Source organism: Sceloporus undulatus, chromosome 8 (assembly GCF_019175285.1).
Source record: "Sceloporus undulatus isolate JIND9_A2432 ecotype Alabama chromosome 8, SceUnd_v1.1, whole genome shotgun sequence".
Classification (NCBI taxonomy): domain Eukaryota; kingdom Metazoa; phylum Chordata; class Lepidosauria; order Squamata; family Phrynosomatidae; genus Sceloporus; species Sceloporus undulatus.
In genome coordinates this window covers 18,449,707-18,464,596 of record NC_056529.1, presented here as the reverse complement: position 1 = coordinate 18,464,596, position 14,890 = coordinate 18,449,707, and the positions used below count along the sequence as shown (strand labels likewise).

The window sequence follows — 14,890 nt, the reverse complement described above, 5'->3', positions numbered from 1 at the left end:
AGCGCATGTTGCCACAATCTTGTACTTGAAACAAGCCATGTTGCCTAGTCTTATGTCATTTTGTTGCTCTTTCCAGCCTTGTGAGTCAGCACACTATCTTCAAAGGCCAGGGCAGACAGTCTGATAAAGAGGTTGGAGGATATAAAAAACCACACACCTAAAATACCAGGACAGAATAAGCCTATTAACTAGGAAAGTTCACCGAGAGAGTGGTTTCTCCCACCCCAAGAGGGCAGCCAGAGAAGACATCAAAAGTAGCTCATTCCTCTGAAGCAGTATTTCCATCTGGATCAACAGGACTGCCATAGGTCACCATGAGTTCTCATTGCAAGAATTCAGGTTGGCGCCTGTGTGAAAAATACTTTCAAAGATAGTGGCAAAACTGAAATTCTGAGCTCGATATGACAGATCTATAATTAAGATCTCGCACATTAGAAGGAAAATAAAGTGTGTACGAGAGAGAGAGAGAGAGAGAGAGAGAGAGAGAGAGAGAGAGAAATCAAAATGGGATTATAGTACTTCGGGGGGTGTAAGTGCAACTTTCCTCCCCAAAGCTCTTCCCCAGTTGCAATTATTTTGTCTTTTCAAATTGCTATGTACACCATACAGCAAAGCAGAAAGCTATCAGTATGGCATCAAGGGAACACATATGAAACAAACAACTATCTGTATCCTTTGTCCCACGTAGTAAAATATGCATACAAGTATGGCTTTTTGTAAGATAACATACTCTATAAATGCATACAGTACTTCGGTGGCACTCTTGCTGGTGTCAGACACATGCACAAATCCCCCTGTGCATTGCGGTGGTTGTTGTGTGTCTTCAAGTCATTTCTGATTTATGCAACTCATCATGAGCCTATTATTATTATTATTATTATTATTATTATTATTATTATCCTGCTTCTCCCAGAGGATCAAGGCGGGTAACAGCAGAAATCAAGTACAATTATGCAAACAAATTATCAAAACGTATCCCTGGGTTTTCTTGGCATAACATGTTCAGAGGAGGTTTGCCTTTGCCCTCCCCTGAGGTTGAGAGAGTGTAACTTATCCAAGGTCTCCCAGTGGGTTTCCATGGCTGAGCTGGGACTTGAACGCTGGCTTCCAGGGTCTTAGGTCTCATTCCCACTACCTTTCAAACCGCATCGTTTTGAACTGGTTCAAACAACCCTGGTTCCCACTTAATCCGAATCACTGAAGTGATTCTGAGCGGGGGGGGGGGCATGCGCTAGACCCATTTAACCCACATTTTTTTGACGCTGATTTTTCCCCACTTCTTTTTAGATAAATCGATTCCACACATGTGGATCAAAATCGATTTAAATTTGCCCTTTGGCCGGCTGGAGCGGGTCCATTTTGAATCGATTCATGCATGAATGTGAACCACAAGTGGGTTATTTTGGAGGGAAAAATACAATCAGGACAAATATAGTGGGAACCATGCTCCGCTGTTGAATTGATCGATTCAGATCTCACACTGATTTATCTGTAAGTGGGAATGGGGCCACAGTCCAACACCCGAACTACTACATCATGCTGGCTTTTCTGACACTACAATGTGAGATAGGTTCACATGCCTAATCATATGCTACAGATGTGGTTAATAGGATATCAGTCCACATTTCCACACTTTGTTATTTGGAGGAGAGGCAGAGTATAAATAATATGGATTATTATTATTATTATTATTATTATTATTATTATTATATTTATATCCTGCCCTTTTCCTAAAACTGGAACTCGAGTGGTTTACAAGATTAAAACCATACAATTAAAAACCTAGAAAAGATGTTACATTAAAACAGAATGAAATCATGACAATATTAAAAGAGATTGCATAAAAGAGTAAAATATAGTTAAAAAGACAAAAAGTGTGTAAAATACTTTAAAAGGATCAATATCAAATATATAGATAGGAAAACTTGAGTTGAGACGGCACACTCTTTTTCCTTAAAGGACGCCCATTACTTCAAAACCCAGTGCAAGCATCAACAGTCGCACACTGTGCCTTTGATAAAATGTGTTTCTGTGTATTAGAAAGAATGGTGAAGAGGTTCTCACTGGGGGCAGTGGTTGAAATTTAGTAAAAGGAGTAAATCCCAACAGTTTTTGCAAATTGGCCAAGAGTCAGAAGATTAAGGAGAGGGGTTCCACAGGGACAGGGTGATGCCACTCTTGCCAGCCGCTTGAAATATGATTTCTGGCATCACGCGCGAGCAATTAAAGAACAGTGGGTTTGCATGTCCACTTCCATTTCAACAATACTGTCCTTGCTGCACAGAACAACAACCTTACGGTGTCTTGCCAAATTGGCTGATGCCCATGTCAAGCTCTAACAGCCTGAGTAGACATGCTTGAAGGATTACCAGCTCTCTCTGCTTTGCACTTAAAACAAGAAGCCGGGGGAAATTACACTGAGAAGAGGGGAAAGAGTTGTTCTGAAGATTCATCCAGCCCAGGGGGATTCGTATCCCTTTGCATTAAACCATCATCTGTGACAAAGAACGGAGAAGGAATGGAGTGGTAAGATACGATGACATGCTCACAGGAGGGTAACCAAGATAATAAAAGGCTTGGAAACCAAGCTCTACGAGGAACAGCTTAGAGCGATCGGTATGTTTAGTTCGGGGTAGAGAAGATCAAGAGGTGATATGATAGTCATCTTTAAATATTTGAAAGGATGCCATGCAGAAGCTGGAACAAAGTTTGTTTTCTGCTACTACAGAGACTAGAACTGCACCCAATGGATCCAAATGACAACAAGAAGAGATTCCACCTAAACATTTGAAAGAATTTCTTTACTGTTTGATGGTGGAATAGACTGCCTGGGAGAGCGGTGGACTCTGCTTCTTTGGAGGCTTTTAAACATAGGTTGGTGGTCATCTCTCAGGAGTGTTGTAGCTATATACTTCTGCACAGGATACTTCTATGATCCCTGTAGGATGCATGAGTACCATGACTCTGAAAATCTGCAATACTGTCATCTGACTATAAGCTGTCTATAGATTTCCTAGTTTCTCACATTTCATCATACTCTGTATCTTCTTAATATGTGAACTGCTTAAAAAAGGCATTCTACAGTTACCAGGAATGGGAGGAACAACATTGCTGGCCTTGCTCAGCTATCTACCAGATGGCCCCATACCCAGATGCCCACGTAGATTGTATGCCTTGGGAAAGTGATGCTACTTCTACAGATATTAGCATTGGTTTTAACCATTCACTTATGCAATGTAATGGTACATCGTTCTATAGCAGGGCAGGGCAAAGTGAATCCCTGGGGCAATGCATCTGGCCTCCAAGTCCCCGACACCATTTTAATGTGTGAGTGTAGCACAACTGAGGTTTTACTGCATGGTGTAGCATTGCAATTCTATCGCAATTGGGTTGTGTAATGTCACAATCCTGTAACACAATTGGGTTATGCACTCGCACAATTCTGTAATGAAGTAGCTTAGCACAACTGAAGCATTAAGGATCAAGGATTTATTTTATTTTTCTGTTGTTTTCTCTCTCTCTCTCTCTCTCTCTCTCTTATTTGCAAAGGCATACTTCTTTTTCTAAATTGCACTCTGAGGAATCTTTCGGTGTCTTGGTGATGGCACAAAGCAGTAGGAGGCTAATATTTCAAAGAAAGAATTCCTATGAACGGACACATTTTCACTACTCCAGTAGTACCCTGTTTCTCCGAAAATAAGACATACCCATAAAATAAGCCATAGCAGGATTTTTAAGCATTTGCGCAATATAAGCCATACCCTGAAAATAAGAGATAGTGATAGGCCTGGCGTGGAACGGAGGGGAGCGGAAAGATTGGGGCCAATGGTTCTAAAGGAAATGGAGTCGGAAGAAATTCAGGATGGAATTCCGGCTTTGGAGAGTTATGACGATGTTCCAGAAGAAGACGACTTAACTCTATTGGAATAAATGTAGATTGCTGTACCATACGTAATAAAAACAAGACAGCCCCTGAAAATAAGTCATAGTGTGTCTTCTTGAGGAAAAATAAAGATAAGACAGTGTCTTATTTTTGGGGAAACATAATAGTGTCGTAGCGCTATTCCACAGTCAACCACAATGACAACTGAACTGGTTCCACTTTGGAAGCCACCAGGAACTAGATGTGAACTGAAGGCATCACCACTTGGTTGTGTGGACTCTATGGAGAGATCTACTTGAGTTTTGCCTTGAGTGGAGGAAGCCTTTCTTCCTTTTCCTTTCCTTTTCCTCTTGAAAAGCAGTTGGATTACATTTTAGGCATTTCATGTATCACACATTCAGTTGAGTTTCTTACACTTGTTATTACATGCTGTGCGAAAATGTTTCTGGGGTTTTTATTTATTTACTTATATATTCACTCACTGTCACGCTGCCCCTCGAGGCGCAACACAAAATGGAACGATGTTACCGGGGACTTAAGCAAAACCAAAACAAAGCAAAATTACAGACACACAGACGCATCTCAGGAAGTGGTAAAACCATACAATTTTCTTTGCTGTCAGTTCTGCAGGTGGAAACTGCTCTGCCTGGTAAAGTGACGCCTTTCACACTCAAAGCCCATCACAATGGCCCAATTGACCTGCTTGGGAAGGGAATGGACTTACTCAACTTATAGCGCCACCTTCAGGCACATAAGAATAGTGAAGAAGAAATTCTGAGTGGGACGATTTAGAGCTGGATTGAAATTCCTTCTCTAGTTCGCTCAAAATATTTTCCCCCATGGGAGCAAAAAAAAGGACTTGTCTTGTAATTGCTGTTTGTGTTCAGTGTGAGGAAGGATGCAAAGATACTTTGCACTGAAAAGGAATCACAGGCCATAAAGATAAAGTGTGATCATAATGGTTTGGAGTGGATGGTGGCTTCCATGTTAGCGCTTGAGGCTATACTTTGAAGGAGTTATCCAAGACGCTGAAATCTATCACTCAAAGAGGTTTGACAGTATGGATAGTTCCTTTATAGTCCAGATTAAAACATTTCCATCAAAAGCTAGATATAGAAACAAAGAGGTTTAGTCTGTGCTGGATAGGGCTACGCCCCCCCCCCCCAAATAGATAGGATTGCAGTTTGGGTCCACTCCCTGATTCAGCTTTGAACCATATACTAATGGAGAGTTATGGGTGCCCATCGATGGCATAACACTCCATTATGATGTGGTTACTGGACTCCATTTTTAAGTGCATTTTAAGTGCTCTTGCCAGTACCATAAATCTCTTCTCCTTTTAAAAAGTAGTTTGATTTGGAGGGGATTTGTGCCAAACCCACAAAAAGGGTGGCAGTACCCCTGAGTACTTCTATTTTCACTGAAGTCCTTCTCAAAATGGCACCATTTTGCTACCATTTTGGGAAGGACTCAAATGAATATTAAATATTAAATATAGTTTGGGGTCAGGGCATCAAATTGCCTCTTGGTTCTCATGCAATTGTCCACCCCTCTTATAGATATACAATCTACAATCTGCACAACTTCATTTCCTAAGTGATTTATAGTCCCTCAGCTGCCTAACAAAAATGCATACTTTCATTTCCATTCTGCAACCATTTTACAGAAACTGGATCTTTTTTCCTCTTTCTTTTAACAAAGGTTAATAGCAAAAGTCACTCATTAATTCCATGAGGTATTTTTTTCCTATTACTGCAATAACAGAAAAGTTTATTGGGCAACCCCCCCCCCCAAAAAAAACCCCTAAAACAATAACTCTCATGCATGTTAACAATTTCCTCAGTGAACCCAAATAGCATTCTCATGCTCTTAAAACAGAAAGGCCTCATTCCCACTTAAATTGGTGTGCAATCTGAATCAATGGATCGATTTGGCAGCGGAATGTGGTTCCAATTACATTTGCCCTAATTGCATTTCCCCTCTTTAAAATAACTCACTTGTGGTTCACATTCCTGCATGAATCTATTCAAAATGGACCCGCTCCAGCCAGCCGAAGAGCAAATTTAAATCGATTCCGATCCGCATGTGGTTCACACTTGCGTGGAATCGATTTATCCAAAAAACCACAGAAAACATCAGCATCAAAAAGACACAGGTCTAGCGCGTAGCCTCCCTGTTGGAATCACTTCAACATTTTTGTTTAAATGGGGACCAGTTGTTTGAACCGGTTCAAACCAATTTGCGATCCGGTTTAAAAGGTAGTGGGAATCCGGCCAAAGAAGGTCAGGATTAAGTTGGAAGAAGAAGGATCAAGAACCTAGATTCGTTTCTGATTTCACTTGTGTGTGTCAGTCAGTCAGTCAAATGCTATTGCTTTTGGCCAATGACCTTTGCACTTGTGTGAGTCTGACACCATCCAATCTGCCATGGCTCCAGCCCCCAGAACCCTGGGATTTGTAGTGTGATGCAAATTCGCAGAGTTGAATTCTCTGCGACAGGCTTCTACTGCTGTACTTTTCTAGCAGAAACCACTATGCCCAAGGCTCCTTTAGTGATGGTAACAGATTTAGACAATCAGTCTGATATTCTCAAAGGAGAGATTGTGGGTAGAATCCGAAATCGCCAGCTCCTAAAGCCCTTAGTGTAGCTTAGAGATTAAAACCCTCAGGATATATCCTCAGAGAGAGAAAGAGAGAGGAAAGGTGAAGTGGCGGGCTATTAATTTAGGCCAATAGATCATATATATATATATATATATATATATATATATATATATATATATGCACCGGAGGAAGAAATCTTGCAACTACAGGAACCGCTGCAGACATAAACTTTCCAACTCTGGAAGGCACATTAACAATGACGGAGTGCTTAACTACATAAAAGCAGAGACTCGTGGTTCAAGACTCACTAGACCTTTCCCATTATTTATATATATGGCGCCTTTCGAAATGAGGTTGCCGAGTAATCCAGCGGCAAGCTTATTGGCCCATGCCTATAATAAAGAGAGTGCAAAATTAATCCCTGCACCGTTGTGGCCAGGAATGGTATTTCTCAGCTCCCATGGCGTTTTTTGACAGAGGGTGCTCAGCTCTGCTTGATGAAGCTGGCAGCAGAGTATGAAATACATTTCTAGAATTAGTTTCATGACTCATAGCTTATGCTTTCAATGCACACAGAGAGCTAGTGATTGGCAGCATAAATAGGGACAACAGAAGTAAGCTAGTCCTCACACTGTTCTGCTGAGTTCTGTTTAGTTTCTAAAATGCACAGGAGTTGTGGAGGACCACTTTACATGGACATCTTTCACACATCAATGTCTCTTGTGAATGACATTTGGAAATCTTGGCTTTGCATTCTTGAAATGTACACCCAGATATTGGTGGTGTTGTGTGCCTTCAAGTCATTTCTGACTTATGGCGACCCTAAGACAAACCTATCACAGAGTTTCCTGGGCAAGATTTGTTCAGGAGAGGTTTGCGTTTGACCTCCTCTGAGGCTGAGAGAGTGTGACTTGCCCAATGGGTTTCCATGGCTGAGTGAGGATTAGAACCCTGGACTCCCAGAGATCTAGTTGAACACTCAAACCATGATAACACACTGGCTCACTTATCTGAATATATATTTTCCCTGTGAAGTTTCTCTTTAACTTCTCATGGGTTCCTACTGGCAACTGCAAGAGACAAAATGTTCTCCAGTATCTCATAATAGTTTCAGAAGGGATCTTCTGTGTCTTGTTCTCAAAGGGAGCAGCTGGTCACACAACACAAAGATCTAAGAATTTTTCTCCTTGCTATCTCATTGAACTATCTGCGTTTCATGGATTCCCACCAGAGCATCAGCACTGAATTACCATTGCTTCTGTTTGTTACACATAGACCAAGATCCACATCGAGGAGGTGGAACATAACTTCACACTCAAAGGGTTACATAGCGATTACTCAATGCTGGCTCATTAATGAATGGTGACATTGAGCAACTGAATGTGCAACCAAATATGCATGGATGTTTCTTTGTGTAATGTTCAGCTATGTGCAGTGTGAATGCACAATGCACAACCATGCACATTGGACATGTACAGCCATGTGCAGTGCAATGGCACTGTACGCTCGAGTCCCCTTGTGCAATCTTGAATTAAACACAGCTGTTCCACAGTGGACAAAAATGGGGGAACTTACATATGCTTAAAATCTAATCTCCACTGTAGAATTAATGGAGTTTGACACTGCCTTAACTGTCATAGGACCATCGTATGGACTCCTGGGATTTGTAGTTTGTTGTGGTACTAGAGCTCTTTGACAGAGGAGGCTAAATAACTGCATTAATTGTGCAGTGTAGATGCACCAACTCATCTACTACACAAACACACACCCACATCTGTATCTAGCTACCTAGACAGAGACAGATATCTCTTTCCAGACAATATGTGCGTCATTTTAATATGGCTATTTAATCCGTTAGACATGTTGCAAAGCCATAATCAGAGATGATTTCCTGCCTTTGCTAAGGACAGATCCAGTCACATAATTTCCCCGAGAATGAAAGTTGCAGTAATATATTTACATAAATAATTAAAACTCCAGAAGCACAGTAGGTAATAAAAATATATCGCCACAATAAAATATGAAAGCAGAGAGTGTGTTTTTTAATTAAAAATTACCACTACAGCGTAGTAAACAACTTATTTATACTGGGTTTGAAGTCTACGTATTTGCAGTCTCTGGACCTGTTGCATCCATGTTGGAAAGGCATACCTGGTCTTTTTCCATAGAGACAAATTATTGAAGCAGCAAATATGTTTAATTAAAATCTACTGTTAATAATGGATTTTGGAGAATGAGGTTCTTCTTTTAATTTCCCATGGTAGAAGATATTATTAGAGTTGGCCTTTTACTCTCTCTCTTTTACACACATGCGCGTGACTCACGAACATTTCAGAGGTAATGAAAAGGTACCCCAAAATCAAACTTTCAAGTCTGATACAAAACTGATGGCAGTCTATGGATAAGAAAGTATGCAGACAGATCTTGTAGCACCTTTGAGACGAAATGAAAGAAAGAAGTTGGCCGCATGAGTTTTCATAGACTTCAGTCTACTTCCTCAAATGCTTTTATCAATAAGAAATCAAATTTAAGAATTGTCAGTTCATTTCGTCTAAGGATCCATTAGCAGTAATTTTAAGAGCCAGTGGTTTCTTGGCACACAACATGTGTCAAAACTATCAACTACACACAGAAAAGGATTCTTCTCATCCTGCCTTAGGACACTAGTTTACTGGCCTTGGTTGATGAGTACGATATTATTGTACTTACCTGGAAAACTGTGGAAGATACAACAGTATGAAAATACCTTAACAGCGAGTCAGATTTTTGGGGCAACTATCTCAGTAGATCTGATTGGCAACAGCTTTCCCAGGGTCTCAAAACAAGAATCTTTCCCATCATAAGCGAACTACACATACAGCATGTTTTCTTCCCCATCCCCAAGTTAGTTAAATTAACTAGAAACTGTAGTGCATGCACTGGTAACCTCACAACTCAATTTCTGCAATGCACTCTACATGGGGCTACCTTTGTGCCCAGTCCAGAAACTTCAGTTACTACAAATGGATTTGTTAATTGGTTGACCGGCCGAACCCAAAGAGTGCTCAACAATGGCTCCTTTTCATCCTGAAAAAAGTGACCAGTGGGGTCCCACAGGGCTCTGTCCTGGGCCCAGTGCTATTTATTCAACATCTTTATCAATGGCTTGGATGGAACACATTCCCTCGGAGTGTAGTGGAGTCTCCTTTCTTGGAGGTCTTTAAACAGAGGCTGGATGGCCATCTGTCGGGGATGCTTTGATTGAGAGTTCCTGCATGGAAGAAGGGAGTTGGACTAGATGGCCCTTGGGGTCTCTTCCAACTCTACGATTCTATGATTCTATGAAAATATGGCAGCCACAGTGTTCACCAGGACAGTAGAGTGACCACATTACCCCCATTTTAAAATCTCTTCACTGGCTGCCTATTAATTTCCAGGCACAGTACAAGGTGTTGGTTATGACCTTTAAAGCCCTACATGGCTTGGGTCCAACCTACTTGTGAGATCGCCTCCTTCCATACAATCTGTCCCGTACAGTTAGGTCCTCTGGGAAGAACCTTCTTCAACCAATAAAGACCAGGTTGACCACAGTTACCTTCTCATCAGCCACTCCCTAATTATGGAATGGCCTGTCAAAGGAGATCCAGGCCATTTCCAACCTTGACAGCTTCAAGAGGGCTGTCAAGACGGATCTCTTCCGACAGGCCTTCCCTGAATAACCCACCCGGTCTTCCATGGACATAGACCATCATAGTGAAGACCCAAATTGCCCATCCTTTTGTCTCCGACTGGCTTGATTGTTTGATGATTGGTGATTATTGTAAATTTTTAATTTTTCCATTTTTAATTCTTTGATTATTTAATGTTATTTTATCGAAGGATGGTTGGGGAGGGGAGGGAATTAATGAGATGTATTTTAATTCGATGTTGTATTTTATATTGTCTTTTATCTGATGCTATAAGCCGCCTCAATCTTGCAGGAGAGGTGGTATATAAATAAAATTTATTATTATTATTATTATTATTATTATTATTATTATTATTATTATTATTATCTGTTAACAGTATGATCTTCTACTCTTTAGCATAAGACACTTGCATTCGTATACCATACAGTATTCTTGACCTCTTCCATAATCCAACTGGTTTCTTCCTCTTTCAGAGCCATCTCTCTTGACATCTTTGTTCATGTGGAATCTCTGGCTGCTCCCCAAACCCCAGCAATCTGCTTTTCATGTTGTAACTCTTGCTGTTTTTCTAGATATCCAATGTAAAGAAAGAAAACCTCTCCTCAGGGGAAGGAGGAGGGGGGAAGCCCTTGAACTTGGCACTGCGAGATGTGGTCTAAGTGTTGTCATGAGCTTGGGGAGTCTTTTTTGTTGGCTCCTGTGCCATTGTTATTCAAGATTGCAAACTCATCTGCTGTAGATTGCGACTCACGGTACGTAGCCAAGGGGATTTCTGCTGTTCTATCTGACTATGTTATGCTATTTGCAAAGCAAACCAGTGTGCTCCTGATGTGCTCCTAATGCCAACGGAAGCATGCATTTGCAATTGTGATATAAAATTTGGGCAAAATCATTGGGCCAGGTTTGAAAAAGGAAGGAAGGAAGGAAGGAAGGAAGGAAGGAAGGAAGGAAGGGGTAACAATGAATCTGGCATTCAAAGGAGATGGGTAATATTTTTCATCGCCCATTTCATATTACTTCTGCATTATCTCAGGACAAGCTCTTCTCCAGTGGAAAAGATCAAAGGCTGCATATAATTAATGTGGCTTTTCTTGTTTATTTGCTTTTATTTGATATGATATATCAAAATCCCTCCTTAGAAACAGCTGCACCTATCAAGAACTTGAGCACCATATTTGCTAATCCAAAGCCAACAGTAAAGGACACATTTTCCATCCACAAACAAGGTTTTATGAGCCTGAGTGAGGGTTGAGAAGCATCATATTGATGATTTTGATACGTAATAGAAATTCCAGTCTTTGTCCATCCATCAACAGATACCAGGACACTAAGAATGACATTAAGGATCCCTGGAGCAATGAACTAGAATGAAATCCATAATTTTACATGCACACACACACACATAAAATAAAATAAATAAATCAGGGAATGACACCTGTTCAGGGCAGAGCGCATAGTTATTCCTGACACTGAGGCATGAAATATTCATTCTTGGTCTTAACTAGGAGTTTTAACGATGCAGGAATTGAACTCTCTAATTATATACCTTACCTTTTCTCACCTTACATTACAATTTGAATGCTCAAATCTGTTTAAATCCTCATCTGCATTATTCTTCCTTCCACTTCACTCAGACTGCTCTACTGAAATGATTGCTGCTCATTTTGGTCCCTCACATGTACAGCAGAAGAAATATTTTCCTTGCCAAATGAGACATGTGCCGTGCCTCTCTCCTTCCTTCCTTCTTTGCTTCCTTCCTTCCTTCCTTCCTTTTTAAACATCACCTTTTGGAACTGGAAACTGCTTGGCAAATGGGTAATTTTGGATCACGCGATCTTGACAATATGAAGCTTCATCTTCCATACTGACAGTGATTCCTATTAGACCTAGGCAGATCTGACTTGGAGTCCAACAATACCTGAAGACCCAGATCTTCTGCATTCCAGATATAGTAGCTTTAGGGCCTTAGAAATCAATTAGCACATGGTTACCTCTGAGTTCTTCTAAATTAGAAACAGATGATGCCGGATGAATGCAACTTCTATATCCTTTTGCAAGTATTCACTCTGGTGCCCTAAGCAGTTTATAAGACCAAGCCCTCCCAATAGATAGTTGCTCCCACCCCACATAAGGTAAATAGTTCTAGAGAGCCAAAGTGGTGTAATGGTTTGAATGTTAGACTACAACTCTGGAGAGTAGGATTTGGATCCAACTTGGTCGTGAAAAACAAAAGGGTGACTTTGGGCAAATCACACACTCTCAGCCTCCGAGGAAGTCAGTGGCAACACTCCCTCTGGATGAAGCTTGCCAAGAAAACCCCATGCTTTCTGCTTTCTTTTCCAGGAATGTCTGAGGTGCAAAAGACCATATAGTTTTGAAAAGGAGGATTCTTTCCAGTAATGTAAAAATATATAACTATGTTATAATAGATTTCAAAGATAGCGCCTTTCTAGCATAAGTAATCCCTTTCCAAACAACAACAACCTGGCAATTCCTATAGAAGACAATCAATGATGGACACACCTACACAAACAGGGGCTCAAAAGCCAAGGTCTGCATTGTGGTTGCATACCTAAATCCCCACACATGGATTGATGCATTAATTGTGCTAGACGACCCTTGGTTTGGCTTGCATAACTAAATCAAGACACCAAATATGTAATTGAACATCCATGTGCAATGGTACCACAGGCTTCTGCAACCTTAGTACTTCATGTGGTTATTCAAGAGTGGAGAAAACTGCCCAACCACTTCCACATAGGAACCTTATGTAGGTGGTTTGACTTCAACAAGGTTCTGCCCCTACTGCGCAACTTGCAAATGCATGTGGCTGTGAGCTGGGATGACAACTGTCTTCAAAGGCCGCCCTGATCATATCACAGCTGATCTGTCATCAAGACGGATGGCTCTGGTGTCAGGCTGCCATCGCAGCCTTTGCTGTTGCTACATTTCCAAGTGATCTCAATTTCAAATAGCCAGTCTATTTTGGAGTGAAAAATACATAGCTTTCTCTCTCCACAGGAGTGTGCAAAAGTGCTGGTAGATTGGAATAATCAGATATATTCGCACATGCTGTGGCTGCAGGAGAGTCCGAACAGGAGGCTGCATTCATAAGTCGCAAAATGGCATTAAAATTGATTTGTCATTCTTTAAACATGAGGCTATGGCAACATTTAATATCCTACACTCTCCCTTGGCTTCCTTGTGGATTGCCTGTGGAATATTATTATGATATTACTGGAGATGGCAGTTCACAGTTGTGATCCTAGGTAGTCCTTTCCCTCACCATTCACACTTTAAAGAAACATGTGTTCTGGTGAAGGATATTTATTTCCTTGTAGCCTTGAAAAAATTGGGATCAATTATTGTTATTTTACTACTGAGGTAGGAATTAAACATGGATGTCATTCAGCCTACAAAACAAAGGAGATATTTTTCCATCTATATCTACATAGCACCTCAATCCAAGACTAATCCAAGCCTGGAGTAACATATAGTTCTGCATGGAGAACTGTGGATCTATTCAGATGATGCAGGGAACAGAGAAAGAAACAAAAAGAAGAAAAAACAAATTTACAAACACAACTTGGTCATCACAACTTGTATATCCTAGTAAGGAGTCTCAGAGTTAAGTTTTCAATCAGTTTTTAGTCTCTGGTTTTCAAGTGTTTGGCAGTGCTCTAATAACACTATTCATCCCAGACATGCATTTCTGCTATCAGCCAACCAACCCATCCATCCAACATGAAAAACTGGATGCTATATCCAAATGCTAGTCCAAACTGCAGTTGATTGGTTGATTCAGTTGCTGAATGGTAACTCAAAATGCATGCATGATTCATGGACTAAGAGTTGAGATTAACAGCTGGATTTAGAGCTTTATGTTTTGGGGTGCATTTGAAAATCCAAATCCCTGAATATCTGAGACAGATTTCATATCTATTTCATCAAGGTGATGGGAAAACATTTGCAACAGTAGCAGTAAACTGTGATCCAGGAATATTCTACTCACCTTATAGTCTGATGTTGCAAGGTGTCTGGATCTGTGGCATTGACAGTTAACACAATGCTTCCAATGGGGATGTTTTCCTGCTTTGTGACAGTCATTGGGTCTGGGTGAAAAACAGGGCCCTCATTAACATCCAAAACAGTGATCTGAACAGTTGCGGTGGAGCTGGTGTCATATGCGATGTCTGGAACCAATGGATCTTCATTTTCGACTTTGATCAGCAGTGTGTGGAAAGCTGAAATCTCATAGTCCAAAGGCTGAAAGACAGGAGCATGCAGAATTATAGCAGCTTTTGAGGTTTATAAGACAAAACCCTTCTCTCAGGTGTTATCTCATTTTCTTTAACATATGGGCTGAGGCCTAAACCTGCCTTTTCCATCATTGTTTTGCTCTTGTCAAATGCAATGCTTCTAAAGGAAAGTGGTTCCTATTCTCACAGAGACCTTCCAAATGAGAAATAACCTTAGAAAATCAGTGGCATAACCCAGGGAGAAAAGCCTCAGGAACCTCTCCTATAAGACAAAACCCTTCTCTCAGGTGTTATCTCATTTTCTTTAACATATGGGCTGAGGCCTAAACCTGCCTTTTCCATCATTGTTTTGCTCTTGTCAAATGCAATGCTTCTAAAGGAAAGTGGTTCCTATTCTCACAGAGACCTTCCAAATGAGAAATAACCTTAGAAAATCAGTGGCATAACCCAGGGAGAAAAGCCTCAGGAACCTCTCCT

At 40.8% G+C, this 14,890-nt stretch overlaps 1 protein-coding gene and 1 long non-coding RNA gene across 2 annotated transcripts in view; one reads left to right on the top strand and one right to left on the bottom strand.

Annotated features, from left to right (window-relative positions):
* The window catches only part of CDH13 (cadherin 13), a 651,716-nt gene that overhangs the window by 47,265 nt on the left and 589,561 nt on the right, over positions 1-14,890 (bottom strand). Inside the window, exon 10 of the mRNA XM_042438290.1 lies at positions 14,167-14,420. Within this exon, the coding sequence (XP_042294224.1) occupies positions 14,167-14,420 (254 nt within the window). The remainder of the gene's footprint in view (positions 1-14,166; positions 14,421-14,890) is intronic.
* The window catches only part of LOC121914676, a 9,899-nt gene continuing 5,670 nt past the window's right edge, over positions 10,662-14,890 (top strand). Inside the window, exon 1 of the long non-coding RNA XR_006100558.1 lies at positions 10,662-10,906. This is a non-coding gene — a long non-coding RNA (uncharacterized LOC121914676). The remainder of the gene's footprint in view (positions 10,907-14,890) is intronic.